A 17,322-nucleotide genomic window follows, 5' to 3' on the forward strand; every position below is an offset into this window, starting at 1 on the left:
ACTAAATGAGTCAAATACAAATGGCAGTATTTGGTGCACATGAGAGAGGGTAGAGGCGCTACAGGGATTTCTTCAGGTCAAAGAAGCATATTTTCCCTCCTTCTTCTCGCTATATTAGCATTTCTGATATAGAAATGTGCCTTCTAATTAATGAGATCATTGAATGTACTGGGTTTTTTTTTTTTCACCTGAAAAGTTATGAATTGCTGCTGTGCTTTACAATCTGCATGAACTTTGCATGGAGTGAGTCTTTATGGAATTAAGAAGAGAGTTTAAGGACAATGAATGCTACCAAAGGGAGAAAAGGGTAAATATGTAGAAAATAACTGAAAATTAAATTACTGAATTGATGCTGTGCCTTATAATCAACAGAATGTTGAAAGCTTTCCTAAGAGGCATAAAGGTTTCTTCACATCCCAGGTATTAACCACTCTGCTCCCTACCGCTTCAAAGTTCAAGACTAATTAGAGTCATGTAGATAATACCGTTACTACACAAAGTTTAATTAAAACCATCAGTACTCATTAACTCTTTTGTTATAGGTTTCTAGTATATACCTTTAGAAAGTTATTGATGATAATGTTTTGAAACATTCTTAACCTGACTTATACAAGGAGGTTACATGTTTTATAGATTGAATATTAACAATTAGGTAGTGTAAATATTAAACTATAAAGCGGTCAAGTCTCTGAAAGATAAAAAAGTTCTGATTTTCTGCTGAGATCACTACAACAAAAACCTCTTATATAATTGGAATACTTCATGATACAAATAATTAAAAGCCCAGGTTAAGGTAAATATATTAAAGACCAAGATTTGCAGTAACATTTATCATATCAAATCTCCAAATCTAGCGGAGGAATTTAAACAGAGGACACAGGCAGCTCTTGGGAGAGTCTTCATATTTTTATTGGTAACTAAAAGCATACTTTAGCTATCTAATTAAACCTTTCTTGGTTCTAATTCAAATTCATGAAGCAAAGATTTATTCAGTTATCCAGATGTGAAAAGCAAAATTAAAGCGCTTTTTGTTTTATTGTTTGGCTGGAAATGTTTCTGTCTTTGGGCATTATGGACAATTTTAGTTTTCTCCTTTCTAAAAATTATTTTTTTATTTTCTACAATGGCTATAATGTATTGGGAATATGGACTAGAGCTTTGCTTCTGTCTTCAAGGAAATGGTAATTTGAACAGCTGACAGACTCCTGTAGCCGGTTACATAGAGATTCCCTAAAATAGGCAAGATGATGGCTGAGTACAAAGTGAGTACTAGGGAGGGTACGTTCTACAGGAGTTGACGTGGAGAGGCAGAAAAGCTTCACAGAGTAGAGAAAACTCGTACTAGATCTTGTAGAATAGACAAGCTTTGTAGAGGTATGGAAGGAGAAGGCCACTGAAGAAGGAGGAGAAGCATGAACAAAATTAGAAATTGCACTGGAGGTACTTTGGAACAATTGACAGAGTCTAAAGAGAGCAGAAACAGGAATTTACGACTGGATTGTTACCTTCCTTCTCTAATTTGTCCTGGTCATAATTCTAACTTAGCCTGTGGATACAGTTATAGTAACCTGGTGAAAATAAGAGAAAGACAAGATAAAGTTGAAGGCTATAAATAATTTATTAATTAATGGCAAATCCATTTTTCTAGGTCCTAGAGTAAAGAAAGAAAAACTATGATGTTCCAGAGTGCTCTGCTGTAAGCACACATAATAGCCAATGGGATACATATTATTACCTTTCATTTTACACATCAAGACAAAGAGAGTCAGGAAGTTTAAGACTTAAGTCTTTAAAGACATTGTAAGGTCTTATTATCCCTGTGTTCCAGGTGAAGTTCAGAAATGTTAAATGATTTATGAAATGTTTCATGGCTTTCTCGTGGTTGAGCCAGGAGTCGAGCAAAGGTCTCTGAATTCCTAGTCCTTTGCTCCTTTCTCTCCACATCCACTGCCTCAGACAATTGCAGGCACACAGCCTTCACTCTCCCTTCTTCAAGAGGAAGACACTGCTGAGGATTGTGTTTGCATTTTACAGATTCCATCTCACGAATTAAAAATGCTGAGGTGGTAAATTGTTATCAATTCTATGTTTCCCAGTAATGTTTAACCTTAAGTTAAAAAAAACTAAGAGATAAAACAGCATGTTATCTGGCCAGTCTATTCCACCCCCAGTGGTTATTAATTTCAGAACACATCTGAATTCCTTCTCTGTGGCATATGCTTTAGGAGAGGAGCAGACAGCTCTTAGCTAGGGTCAGATTTCAAATTCTCATCTCTTGGTGCCAATACCACCACCAGATTCTTCTTTGAAGTCAACTTTTGAGATCTTCACTAAGTACACATTGGTGTCTGAAGATTCACGCAAGCGCCTCTGGTAATCATTTTCTTCAGGGAATCACAGTCTGTCCTCTCAGCAAAGCATCCACTGTACTGAACTTTGCTTTTGGAAACATCTTCTTCCTGAGACCTCGTTGAAAGAAACTCTGTGGTGTCATACTTTCCAATATGGAGGTGAAGAACTTTGCAGTTTGGGATTATGTTGTATTTGCAGCCCTCTTTTTCATTTCCTCTGGAATTGGGGTGTTCTTTGCCATTAAGGAGAGAAAAAAGACAACTTCCCGAGAGTTCCTGGTTGGGGGAAGGCAAATGAGCTTTGGCCCTGTCGGCTTGTCTCTGACAGCCAGCTTCATGTCAGCTGTCACGGTCCTGGGGACCCCTTCTGAAGTCTACCGCTTTGGGGCATCCTTCCTAGTCTTCTTCATTGCTTACCTATTTGTCATCCTCTTAACATCAGAGCTCTTTCTCCCTGTGTTCTACAGATCTGGTATCACCAGCACTTATGAGGTAAGATAATTTCTCCATTCTTCTCTATTTTTTTTCCTCATCCTCTTGATGATAGCACCTGGTAGTTGAAGAACACTCACTGATTTTCAGGACAATTACACATTATGAGAAAGACATTAAAATGTTTTCGTAAAAACCCTGAGCTTTGGAGAGAGACATATCTATTTTCCCATCTGTAGAAGGAAAATAATGATGACAATCCCACAGGGCTATTTTAATGATCAAATGAGAACCTCTATGTGAGCACTTAATGTATGGCCTCATTTGTAGGAGGTTTGCAATAAAGAGGGCTGATGTTATTTTTTGTTATTATGAACGTCATTATTCTGAAAAGCAAACAGAACATCTCTCATGAGTACAGCAATTTTCCAGCTAAGAAAACTGAGATACAGATAAATGACTTAGTTAAGATTTTTGAATAGTAAAGTGACCTGAGAACCTAATTTTTTCTGTATCTCTACTTAGTGGCCTTTCCATCAGAGAGTAGAGGGCATTTTAATACAAATTATAATAAGACTAATTTTTAATGAGGAAATGGAAACATTTTTGAAAAGTACAAAACATTTAAACAGGAAGGAACTGCTAAATAATACAAATATGGGAATTATTTAATGTGAGGGAAATGAGGCAGTTGTATTTTGGCTTTACAATGATTCTCAATGAAGACATCATGTTCAAAATTGAATTTGCATGCTCTATATAGAAATGTGATCAAACATAAGTTTCTATTAATAAGGTGTTTATTTTCATTATCCAATATCATTCCTACTAAGTCACTGCAGAAGACTGAAAAGAGACCTATTTTTTTTAAAATATGTAAGCTAAATGAGTATAAAACATTATTCTAGCCTTCAAAAGCCACTCAGGCAAATGAACACTTTTTAGGAAGTCTTAAAAAGTGTTATTGATTCCATAGTTTTATGTAATGTGATTTTTATGACTATTCACTCAGTAAATACTCATTAAGCATCTAAAGATACTTAAAAAGGCATTCTTCTTTTTTTCTATTTATTTATTTATTTATTTATTTATTTATTTATTTATTTATGAGATGGGGCTTTTGCTATGTTGCCCAGGCTGTTCTCAAACTCCTGGGCTCAAGTGATTCTCCTGAATCAACCTCCCAAGTAGCTGGGACTACAGGAGTTTGCCACCACACCCAGCTTGTTCTAGGCATTCTCGTAGCCCTAGGCATAAAGCATTGCACCAAGTTCCTGCTGTCATGGAGCTTACTTCATAGCAGAGAAGGGCAGTCAATAAACATATACCGTGTAAGAAAATCATAATACAAATGTATATGGTATTTAACTATGTGCTAAGTACTTCTCTAAGTTCCTTATGTGTGTTAAGTGTTTTGGCCTTAAAACAATCTTTTTTAGACAGGTACTGTCACCTCCTTTTAACAGACTAGAAAACTGAGGCATATAGAATTAAGTAACTTGCTAAGTGACATAAAGCTAGCAAGTAACAGTTTTTCAAACCAGGCAGTCTAACTTTAGATATCATATGCTAAATAACTATGCTGTCCTGTCCTACAAAAACAAATGGAGAAAAAGTAAAGTAAATAGGATGAGATAGAGAGGAGGAATGCTGGTATGAGTAGAGAATGTCCATATTCATAGAGGATGATCATATGGAACTTCAAATAAAATAGGACATCTAAATGGAGACTGGAAGAAAGCAAATAATTGCACCAGACAAGGGAAGTACATCTCAGGCTGAAGGAGTCACAGATGCAAAGGCCCTAGAAAAGGAGTGTGACTGGCATGTTGAAGGACAGCAAAGAAATCAGTGTGCTTGGAGAGGAGAGAGCAAAGGGGACAATGGTAAAATATAAGATCAAAGAGATGGGAGTGCCCAGTTACATACAGCAGGGGTCTCAGTGGGGCTAGTGCCACACAGAGGGAGCACTTGGGATATTTGTAGGATATTTGGTTGTCACAGTGATTAGGGGTCACTACCAATGTTTAGGGAGTTGAAGGCAGAGACATCAGATGTCTTTCAGTGTGTAAAGACACATATACAATGAGTAATTTCACTCTGCACTGCATGATATTTTAATGCTGTAATGCTCAAAATCTATTGCACATATTACTACTACCTTGCACGGTAACTTTACAATAAAAAGTTATACACACACTATAAATTAGTACATTTTCCAGAAATTAAATGAAATAAAAACATTATCTTAAAATTATTGAACAATTTACTTACTTTGAACACTCTGTCTACTCCATATATGCTGCTCAATACATGCTTAGCCGTAACTGGTTTTAGTAAAATGGCTCAGTTACTGCAAAAACAACTAAACCAATGTAACTGAGGAGATTTGATTCTCTTTTTAAATTAATAAATTAGTACAAGTATTGAAAATATAAGGACTTCATTGAATTTAATTTACTAAATTGTTTTTAAAATATTTACTATTTTTGCCTCTACATATTTTTAACTTTTTAGTGACCTAATAGTAAGTAATCCAGAGTGTGTAAAGTAGACATAAGGTTGTTTTGGGATTACCTCTTGCTTTATAAAAATTGGCATGCAAGTTAAAAGTATGGACTCTAGGCCAGGCGTGGTGGCTCACGTCTGTAATCCCAGCACTTTGGGTGGCTGAGTTGGGTGGATCACCTGAGGTCAGGAGTTTGAGACCAGCCTGGCCAACATGGAGAAACCCCATTTCTACTAAAAAAAAAAAAAAAAAAAACACACACACACACACCCATACACAAAATTAGCCAGGTATGGTGGTGCACATGTAATCCCAGCTACTCAAGAGGCTGAGGCACGAGAATCACTTGAAACTGGGAGGTTGCAGTGAACTGCCGAGATACACTGCACTCCAACCTAGGCAACAGAGTGAGACTCTGTCTTTAAAAAAATAAAATAAAAAAGAGTATGGACTCTAAACTCTGTTGACTTGGCTTTCAATGTCAGCTCTGCCACTTGCTAGCTGCATGACCTTGGCGTAAATTACTTAACTTTTATATACCTGGTTTTCACATGTGTAAAATAGTGGTAATAAAAACATCTATCTGAAAGGATGTCTGTGAGGAGTAAATGATGTATTGTATACAAATACTTTAACAGAGCCTGGCAAATAGTAAATACTATGTAAGAGTGTTGCATTATTATGATCATTGTTGTTGCTATCTTCGATTTTATACCACTTAGTCTGTCTATAGTATCTTGAGTTTCTGTTTCTTTCTTCAGCCTCCATTCTCTAGTAGTTATTGAAAGGTATGCTTTCTAGGGACTTTTTAAATACTAAAGACTGAAAGAGGTGGAGTCTCTTTATCCACCCTGTGAACTTTGGCCAGTTTTGTGACTTGTTTTGACCAGTAGAATGTAGCCAAAGTGATGTTCTGTGAGCTGGGAGCCTAGGCCTTCTGAGCCTTGTGGCTTCTGCCTTTGTCCTCTTGGAATGCTGCCCAGATACTGCTATGTAAGGAAGCTGGCATAGCTGATCTAGCTTCAGGAGCAGCAGTGGACACATAGAGAACAGAGACACCCAGCCAACAGCCAATACAAGTTACCAGACCTGTGAGTGAGGCCATCTCAGACCTCTCTCCATCAATCTTCCAAGTTACTGAAGCTACATGAGAGTCCTGATGAAACCAGAGAGATCACCCAGCCTGTCCTCAGAGTTACGAGAAATAATAAATTTTTGGTTTTTGAGCCAATGAGTTTGGGGGAGGGTGTTATATAGCAATAGCCAACTGATTTAAATGCCTTGATATGCAGTGGGATTTCAAGACTAAGATACGCCATCTGTGCTACTTTATCACTACCCTGTCACAAGTCAATGTATAGGAAATTCTTCTCACCCTCAAGTGATAATTTAGGCTTAGCTAGTTTGCAATATCATATATTTTCATTATCTCAATTGTACAGTTTATTATTAGTCTCATAATATTATCTTCACTTTAAAGTTATTTCCTTCCTTCTCTTATCATACACTCATAAATCCAGTTTGCTATTATTTACCTAATTTAATATTGGTTTATAGGCCAATGTCTACCTGTTCTCTCATATTTCTTGGACTTCTTGGCTTCTGAACTACTTACTTCTCTTCAATTTCAAATTTTCTTTATGATAATGCCTGGGCTACTATTTCACTGTGTTTTCTTGTACAGTGGTTTCTGAGCATTTATACATTACATACTTTTTTTAGGTAAATGCTTTCCTTTTAGTTCTCCTTTAAATAACAGTGGTGGTATTGGTAGTAATTATATTTATATTTTGAGAAATTCAATCTTTATCTATAAGATATTATTGAATACTATTTCAGCAGAGTAAAAGGTGCTATATAATATTTGTTGTAAAAGAGATATTTAGGGTCTGAACCAATGTTATGGGGCCTTTTAGGTCATCATAGGGATTAGCTTTTACTCTAGAAATGATGGGTCATTACAGTGTTTGGGAAGGGAAGTGACATGATGGGATTTGTATGTTGAGGGGATTACTCTAGCTAGATATTAAGAATAATTTTAGGGCTTTTACTGCTGAATCGGGGAGGTAATTGGGAGTGTACTTACATAATCTGAGCAAGAGATGATAGTAATAGGGTGGTAAGAGAGGATGAATGCAAGTAAATATGTTTTGAAAGTGGGGGGCAAGAACCCAGATTTCTTTTATGAATTGGATGTAGGGAGGGAGAGAGAGGAGTAAAGGCTGGCTCTATGTTATTTGGGCTCGAACCAACCTGAAAAGTAGAGTTGGTATTTCCTGAGATGGAAAAGAGTATGGCTGGATCAAGTCTGGGGTTCTGAAAGTAATCCATCATAATGTTGGTAAATGTCACCTCAGGTATTTTTACAAGCAGGCACGAAGCATGCAACTTCTCTGTTGCATTTTTACTTTTGACAATAGGAATAGCTTATATATACACCAGAGGTGACCATTGAATGAATGAGTGAATACATTGAAAGGAAAAGTGGAGAAATTCTTTCAGATATAGAATTATGTGGTTGCAATAGTCTTTCTTCTTTCACAGATGAGAATCCTGAAGCACAGATCAAAGAGTGAGATGCCAGCAAATCTCAAACTGGAATTCAAGGAGGCTGATTTCTGATCAGGTCTTTGTTCATATAGCTTTTCCCCAGTACTGTCTTTGTAATTTTACTGGGTTGAGTGGAACTTAACTGAAATGCGAAAACCATCGATTTTTTTCAAGATCCCTATAGCAATATGCTTGTGGCTTTACTGTTTTTCAGGATTCGTTGCCCCTTAGGTTTTCCAGACTTCCTTGTGCCACCCAGTACCAAAGCTAATGTTACATATTTTTGGTTTTTGTTACACCTCCCCACTTCTAGTGCCAATCTTTGTATTCATGGTTATCTATTGCTATGTAGCATACTACTCCAAAATAAATGTCTCAAAATAACAATTTTTGTTTTTCATAATTCTGCAGATTAGCAATTTTGCCTGGCTCAGATGGGCCCCATAAAATTGTGCTGGTCTCACTTGGGACCATCTATGTGACTTCCATAAGGTAGCAAGTTGGCTAGCAGCTTGCTGGCCTAGGGGAATGCAAATGAGACAGCTTGTCCTTGTTACCTTTAGTCTCATCCTCCTGTAGGCTATCCTGAGTTCTTTATGTGATAGAAAAGAGTTCCTCTCAGAAAGAGAATACACCTCATTACAGAAGCATTTTCAAAATTTGTACTTGCATTATATTTACTAGAAAAGTCTCTGTCTTAAGTTGCATTCTACTAGAAGCAGATCCTGAAACAAGGATTCGAATGCAAGTTGATTTGGGGGAAGTGATTCTAGTAAGCAGTGACAGACAAGTGGCAACGTGAGACAGAAGAAAAAGATGCCAATAAAAAATGTAATTTTGAGCAGGTTACCACTGTGAACAACTGGGGTTCAATCCAACTGGGGATCTCTAAGAGACAATATAAAGCGCATCTCAGGGTTGTCCTCACTGAAAGGCAAAAAGCCAGGGTATTTTGCTTCCAACCCCATTTAGTCATTGGCTGAGTGCCGATGATAACACCCGCAAGCCTTTCTGATCTGCCCTATGGCCCTGTGCAAAGGCTCAGAACATTCTCAAGCAGATAATCTCAGGCACATTTAGATGCCATCAACATGTACTGGAACAGGGAATGCCAATAAACTATGGGTGTTGCACCCTCAGTGACCACAGCAGTCATTAAATCCTACTATAGCCCTAGCTCTGAACTTGGCATTATCATACCTCCCACAATTTGATCCATACAACATCCACTTTCAGAAGAGAAAATCATGGCTTAGTGGCAGAAAATAGTCTTCCCAAGGGCACAAGATTTGAACCCAAGTTGTCTTCACCACAGACATTTCACAGTGTTTTCTACCTTATGATATTTGAGACTGCTGACTCCTCACTGACTTCCCTTCCTCTGTAATATTTTCCTTATGTCTGGTGCCCTCATTCACATATTCACTGGACTATACATTCTGGCTCACAGAAAGTATCATCTGAAGAGAGGGCCTGAAAATAAAGTGGTTTTCTACCTCAGGTTTGGGAGAATCTGGCAGGATAAATTGAGAATGTGAGTTAGTATAAAATGGAGTCACAGTTCTGCCAAGAGATATCCTTTGTTTCAAAGAAGGGCCCATTGTAAGCCATGAAACATTTATCTATTGTTTCTAGGGAAAGGATAAATCGATTGTCAATCCTTGATTTAATCAAAATGATTTTTTTAATTCAGAAAAGAAAGAACTACTATCAAGTAGAAACTACTAGCAAGAAATTTAATCCTCAAGCCAACTGATACTTTAAAAATTTATGGTGTTTATTCAATACATGTTTATTATACACTGAAAGACATATATTGATGTCTTCTAGAATACTTACTGAGAAAAACTTTTCCTTATCTCCAAAACAGTAAATCAGATTCTACTATTTAGTAAGTTCACAGCGACTTTTAGCTCTTGTAGTACATATCACAATTGCAACTTTACTTTTATTATTATAAATATTTGTTAATGGTCACTTCATCTAATCTGTAAGATCCTCTATCGTATGAACTATATCATATTTGCTTATCGTTTTATGTCAGAATGCAATATGTAAAGCAGGTAACAAATATTTGTTGAATGAATGAATACGTAAATGATAAAGATAAAAATGAATAAAATAGAACAGTACTTGTATATATCAGGGATAGTAAATATGGTAGGCTGAAAACAGCATACCTTCCCCAATATATATCCAGGTGTAATCCCTGAGAGCTGTGAATATTACTTTACATGTTTTTTTTTGTTTGTTTTAAAAGGGATTACTGCAAATGTGATTAAAGGATTTTGAGGTGAGAAAATTGTCTTGGATTATTCAGAGAGCATCTATATAAATACAATCACATATATCCTTATATGAGGGAGGTAGTGGGAAATTTGACAGGCAAAAGAAAAGGCAATGTAACTATAAAGGCAGAAATTGGAGTGATGGGACCAGAAGCTAAGGACTGCCAGCAGCCACTAACAGCAGGAAGGCAGGAAGCTGACTTTTCCTTAGAGCCTCGTGTAGGAGCCTCCTGCTCACACTTTGATTTTGACCCAGGGAAATTGATTTTTAACTTTTGGTTTTCAGTACTGAGAGGTAATAAATTTCTGTTGTTTCAAAACAACAAATTGGTGGCAATTAATTTATACAGTATTAATAACAAACTAATACAGAGAGATAATCAAATTCAACACCAAAATACAAGATAGCAACTGATAACCACGAAAAAGTCTTAATATTAGTGCCATATGAGCTCAGATGATGAAGTATGAGCAGAGCCAGGAATAGCAATTGGGCTGATGCTTTCATCTATGATCTAAACCTTGAATTTCTCATCTGTGAAAGAAGAAAGACTATTTCAACTGCATAATTCTATATCTGAAAGAATGTATTTACTTTTCCTTCCATCTATTGACAGATGACTAAGACTTTGTGAAATTTGGGGAGAGCGGCTCTTATATTGAGAGTTCTGCCTAAATGAAGGAAAGGTCTGAAAAAGCACAAAACATGTTAGCTGAACAATAAACAATAATTGCATGTGGAGAATAAATTATGTGAAGGTTAGTGATATGATTTAAGAAAAGGAGGGCGTGGGTCCGACAATGGAAGGTTTGGAATATCAAGCCTGGGATACGCACTTTGTTTTGTCAATGATAGAGAATTGTTGAAGAATTTGAGAAAAAGAGCAACATGGTCAGAGCTCTACTTTAAAAGAATTGATATGGGAGATATGTGGTTGATAGGATGAGTGGGCAAATATTGGTATTAGGGAGATCAACTGGGGTGCCACAATAGCAATCCAGAAAAGAGAAAATAAAGGACTGAACTAAATTTGGAGCAGCAGGGATATAAAAGGAAACTGGCTTCAGTGAGTCCACTAGGAAGACTTTTGGGCAGAAAGTCAATAGAGTTGAATTTTTATTGAAACAACCCACTTCTCTTCTCTGATCATCATGAGAAACATGAACAGAAATTGAGTTTTAATAGATCTTTGACTTTTAACAATCCGTGCTTTTTTATTCCTGTTGCTTCTGAGGATACATATCATAAAATCAGATTACAAGTCCAGAGCACAACAGAGGATATACCAAGATAAAAAGGACTTTCTTAGCAGTTCTTATCTAAACCTCACTGACTCTGCATGTCTTTCTGTTTCCTTTAGTACTTACAACTACGATTCAACAAACCAGTTCGCTATGCTGCCACAGTCATCTACATTGTACAGACGGTAAGGGGTCATGGCTGCTGCAGATGTGGAAACTGTGAGGTTACCAGATATAGGTTTGTTTATTTTGGGGGCTATAAACTCAGCTAAAGGACACTTAATACTAAGAAGATGCTACTTTCTTCCAAAGATAGCACTTTTAATATGTACTAAAAATAACAAACAAATGTATATTGCAAGCCACAAAGGGAAAAAAAGCCGTTTGTGTGTGTGTATAAGCCACCCACATTTTCTTAACACATATTTCACTGCTGTTTAACCTGTACAAGTTGCTCTAGATTAGATATGAAATGGTCTGATAACTAGGTTTTGCTTTTTTTGTTTTTGTTTTTGTTTTTTGCTGGTTTGTTTTTAACCATTAACTGAGTTGAAGCAGAAATACCTATTCTGCAGAAAGTCATTTTAAGACAATATTCCCAGCTAATACTCTCTTTCTTATGAAATCCTTTGCCACCCTCCTAGCTTTGGGATGTCTTCATGCTGCTCCAAATTTGCCCATGGCACGGCATTGATACACTTCCTACTACTCACCAAGTACTTTCTCCTAGAAGATAAGCTTCTTCCCTCTTCTTAATCAAAACTCTCACTCACTGACTGAAGAATTTAGGCAAGAAAATAAGAGGAAAACAATGCTCCTTTACCTGCCCATAGATATTTGCCTTTTAAAACCCTAACATGAATCTCCACATGGTGAAATTCCAAATAGAAGTTGGAGAAACTGGACCTATTTCCAGCAGGATAGTGGTTGCACTTCTGGGAATTAGAAGACATATTCATTATGAAGATCACCCATGTTGTTAGTCTTCCAAGCACAGTACTTCTTCCTCACAGAGTCTATCTCACCTCTAAATTCCATATTTCAGCAAACTGCTAAAATATGCTTCTGTTGCTTAGTAAAGCTTCTCATGAAGTCAGTAGAGAGTTCACTGTGATGCGTGCATCAGGAAAATGGGTAGAAGGAAGATGAATCAAAACTTAATTAAGTCTATTTTTGTATCCCTTAGAGATATACAAAATATAACCATAATATCTCAAAATTAGTAGCAATTTTGAAAATCCAACTCTCTTCCTCCATCTAATGATTACATCCCCTCTACAAACTACTGATAGTGGTGAGTAACTTCAAAATTAGAGACGACAGGAATGCAATGTTTGATGAACAAGTTGAAGAGAATACAACTCTAACGTCAATAAAGAACTTTCTAGGCAGTTTTCCTTTCTATGTCCCTTTCTCACTGCCAACCTGATTCTTGTTTCTCTACCAGATTCTCTACACAGGAGTGGTGGTGTATGCTCCTGCCCTGGCACTCAATCAAGGTGAGTTATCAACATTCCCTTGGCATCTTTTACCATTTTTATGTCTGAATTCTCACCTTGGAGAATTATAAATAAAATACTTTGTTGGGGAGATATTCTTCTGGTTAGGGGATTCTGAATTACTATTAGAAGTCATTACATAAAGCTCTAAATATTGATTAAGCATTGAAAATAATGCAAACAATTAGTTACTTGGTTTTGACTCATATACTTCTAGACACCAATTTTGATTGCTTTTGTTTGTTTGGGATTTGGTTTTTGTTTTTAAATCATTGGAATTACGGCAGTTTCGATATTGTATATATTGCTAAGTATGGTCATCTATAATATAGGGACTTCAGTGATCTCATGAAGTAGATAATCTCAGTATAAGAGTAAAAGTTGCTTGTAATAGTTACACTAAAATTTATAGTCTATTCTTTCAAAATAATAGAATCCTAAAAACAAAAAGGAAAGAAATAAAAGTCAAAGTAAACTTCACAATAACACCTGCTGTATTGAAAGTCCTCAATATTCCATTTAATTGGGCTATGTGCTTATACTGAGAAATATTAACCTCAGAGTCAGTGAGGTTTAGATAAGAGCTACCAAGAAAGTCCTTTTTATCTTGATATTCCTCTGAGTTTTGTGCTTTGGACTTGTAATCTGATTTTATGATATGTATTCTTAGAAGCAACAGGAATAAAAAAGCATGGATTGTTAAAAGTCACAGATCACTGGTAATTAGAGAAATGCAAATCAAAACCACAATGAGATACCATCTCACGCCAATTAGAATGGCGATCATTAAAAAGTCAGGAAACAACAGATGCTGGAGAGGATGTGGAGAAATAGGAATGCTTTTACACTGTTGGTGAGAGTGTAAATTAGTTCAACCATTATGGAAGACAGTGTGGCGATTCCTCAAGGATCTAGAACCAGAAATACCATTTGACCCAGCATCCCATTACTGGGTATACACCCAAAGGATTATAATCATTCTATTATAAGGACACATGCACACATAGGTTTATTGCAGCAGTATTCACAATAGCAAAGACTTGGAACCAACCCAAATGCCCATCAATGATAGACTGGATAAAGAAAATGTGGCACATATATACCATGGATACTACGCAGCCATAAAAATGATGAGTTCATGTCCTTTGTAATGACGTGGATGAAACTGGAAACCATCATTCTCAACAAACTATCACAAGGACAGAAAACCAAACACCACATGTTCTCACTCATAAGTGGGAGTTGAACAAAGAGAACACATGGACACAGGGAGGGGAACAGCACACACTGGAGGCCTGTCAGTGGGTAGGGGGCTAGGGGAGGGATAGCCTTAGGAGAAATACCTAATGTAGATGACGGGTCGATGGGTGTAGCAAACCACCATGGCAGGTGTATACCTATATATGCTAGGTACATTCAATAAAAGGATTGTTTTCCTAGAAAAAAAGTCAAAGATCTATTAAAACTCAATTTTTGTTCATGTTTCTCATGATGGTCAGAGAAGAGAAGTGGGTTGTTTGAATAAAAATTCAAGTCTACTGACTTTCTGCCCAAGAGTCTTCCTAGTGGAAACTCTAAAGCCATTATTTCCTTTCATATCCCTGCTCATGGATGATGTTTAGGTGATTTCAGAGTACTCAGACTAACTTTGTTGAGAAAAACAGAAACTCAAAAACAAAACATTTGGATCAAAGATTGGAAGCTACAAAATCTTAGGAGGAACAATTTGACTTAACATTACATGAAATGTATGCACTAGCTACAAGTATAAAAATATAATAAAAATAATCTTTCTCGAAGGTGGGAAAATTTAATGAGGGAAAACTCTAATTTGATTTTATTTTTGCCTACAAAGAACACTGATAAAAATATTGTCTTTTTCCTCATAAAACTTGCTCTTTTAATTTTTTGATGGAAACTTCTTTTAATATTTTTTTCTTCTTTCCTAGTGACTGGGTTTGATCTCTGGGGCTCTGTGTTTGCCACAGGAATTGTTTGCACATTCTACTGTACCCTGGTATGTATCTAGCTGTGAAGAAGTATTTAACACTACCTCCTAATATGGGATAAGGGCAAATCTCCAGCAATAGGCATCTAATTATAGCTGAATTCGTTGTTCCAAAATTAAGCAGAAGTATGTCGGCTTATCTGTCACAGTTTCCTGAGGAAGGTGCTGTTGTTTAACATTCTTTTCATTACCAACCTTTAGGAGAATTTAATCTCTGCACTCATTCAAGAAAATCATGCCTAATAAGAAAAAAAATCTAATGAAAAAGTCTTTTTGATTAGAGAATAGGTGACCCTATGCTACTTCTGAGAAAAATAGTTTATTCATTCATGGCCCTCATAAACCACAGATGGCACTTATACTTTACACTTTATACTTCACTGTCTACTGGTTGAGAAATAACAAAATGTACATACAAGTGAGCAATGATGGCTGCTATTTTATAAACTTGAGGATTTCACAGCTTGTTTTTGTCTTGTATTTCTGGGTAAGCCTGGATTACATTTACCACTTGGCTTTACACATGCTCTGTTTTTAATTAAGGAGCCTGAGTTGTATTGGCAGCATGTTTATGTAATTAATACAATTATATATAGTTTAGTTAAACATTCATTGAGCACCTATTGTTTGCCCATTCTCTGCAACTATAATCTTTATTCTTCTGAGTCATTGTACCATGTACAACCTATAATTAACCAGTTAAGCATATGGTAGTGGTTCCCAGACAGTTGAATTATCTTTCCTTCGCTATAGATAAAAATAAAAAATTAATATATTTTCATATAGCAGATGATTCATGTATTTTGGTGTTATGTGCATATCACCTACTCTTTGTAACATCTATTCCAATTATGTATGATTTTAAAATAGCCTGATCTTTTTCATACTTGCAAATCCCATTATTTCTTTGCGCTTAGTTTTGTCTTCATTTTAAAAAATTACATTCTCATTACCATAATTCTATTCCAGACACTCAACTCTTCCCACCTACGCTAAAAAAATAGGCTCTTGCTCCTCTTACCTCTGACCTCATGTAATAGATTAGTTGCTCTGAGGTACCTGTCCAGAGAAGATCAGCTAGATGCTGGATATAACAATTTTTAATGCATTGCTTGCCTTGGAAAAGGTATCATAGCTCCCTAAGTAAGTGTTCTCCCCAAAAAACAAAGTAACAAAATAATAGAAAACAATTTAAAATTTATTAATTATCAGGGCTGAGATTTGGAAGGAGTGTTGTGGGTAGGCAGGATGCATGAGGCTGACTTGAAGGCAGGTGGTGATAACAGTACTACTACTATTAAGGTATTGAAATTTGGGTCAATGAAAATGTAGGGAAACAGCTTGGGACTATAACATTAAGCTAGAATCCTTGGGGGGAGCTGGCATGGTTTTACTCCAGTGATGCCCTTCAGATTTTGCAAGGAAAAAGTGCAAATCCTCTCTAGAGGAATAATCCAACTTAAGACTATAAGATATTTACACATAGATAAAGATCTAACAATAACTTAAACAAAATATCATAAAAAATACAAAATAGCAATTTACTGTGAGTGAGGATCAGCAAAGCAACAAACAAGATTTAGCCTCTCAAGAACAAAATATTTTAGTATTAAAAGATACAGAATAAGAGAATAGATATGCATAAACAACTTAAATAAATAAAGAATGTAATTTCAAAGATGAGTAAGCATCAGGAATGACTGACCACACAATATAATTATTATGATAAAGAGCAAATATATTTGAAGAGACTATGAGTATGATGGAAACTCTATCCAAAGAAATAACCTAAAGAATAACAGAGAGACAAGATGAAAAAAGTGAAATAGAAATGGAGACATATGGTGGACAAAATAAGAAGGTCTAATTCATGTCCAGTTGGAGTCTCAGAGGAGAGTATAAATAGAATGGAGGTGAGGCAGTGTTTCAAAAAATTACGGATTGTAATTTTTCAGATATGATAAAATATAAGTATTTATAGATTTAGAAAGTGTAACCTTAAAGCAGAAAGAAAAAGAATAAGTTTGTATCTAGATACCTTAGTGAAACTGTAGAATAGCAAATACAAATGGAGGACCTGAAAAAGAGCCAGAGGAAGGAGAAAGAGATACTTAAAGAGGGACACTTAGCAACAACAATGGAAACCAGAAACAGTGGGATAATACATTCAAAGCGTTAAGGAAAAAGTATTCCAGACCCAGTCATAATTGTGTTTTTGACAAAACTATCTTTCAGGAGTTGAGTGTCAAGAACCAAAGAGAATTTAGCACTTACAGTTCTTCCCTAAAGAAAAATATAGTGGAGATACTGTGGGAGAAAGGGAAAACATTAAAATATGACAGTTTTAAACAGAATAATTGATAAGAAAATAAAATAGTAAACATTTAATGAGTCTAGTTAAACTATTTTGGTACTAAATGATAATCATTATTTTATAATTTAT

The 17,322-nt window shown here is 36.0% G+C and overlaps 1 protein-coding gene across 3 annotated transcripts in view; it reads left to right on the plus strand.

The window, feature by feature from the left end:
- Window positions 1-1,217: 1,217 nt before the first annotated feature.
- The window catches only part of SLC5A12 (solute carrier family 5 member 12), a 56,660-nt gene continuing 40,555 nt past the window's right edge, over window positions 1,218-17,322 (plus strand). Inside the window, exons 1-4 of one of the 3 annotated variants that reach the window (XM_054440832.2) lie at window positions 1,218-1,262; window positions 11,492-11,557; window positions 12,820-12,871; window positions 14,821-14,888. In XM_054440832.2, coding sequence (XP_054296807.1) covers window positions 1,245-1,262; window positions 11,492-11,557; window positions 12,820-12,871; window positions 14,821-14,888 — 204 coding nt within the window. In that variant the 5' untranslated portion in view covers window positions 1,218-1,244. Of the gene's footprint in view, window positions 1,263-2,199; window positions 2,844-11,491; window positions 11,558-12,819; window positions 12,872-14,820; window positions 14,889-17,322 lie in introns of those variants that run through there. The other 2 variants (XM_054440833.2, XM_054440831.2) reach the window with 2 other exon arrangements.

The sequence above is a fragment of the Pongo pygmaeus genome, chromosome 9 (genome assembly GCF_028885625.2).
Source record: "Pongo pygmaeus isolate AG05252 chromosome 9, NHGRI_mPonPyg2-v2.0_pri, whole genome shotgun sequence".
Classification (NCBI taxonomy): domain Eukaryota; kingdom Metazoa; phylum Chordata; class Mammalia; order Primates; family Hominidae; genus Pongo; species Pongo pygmaeus.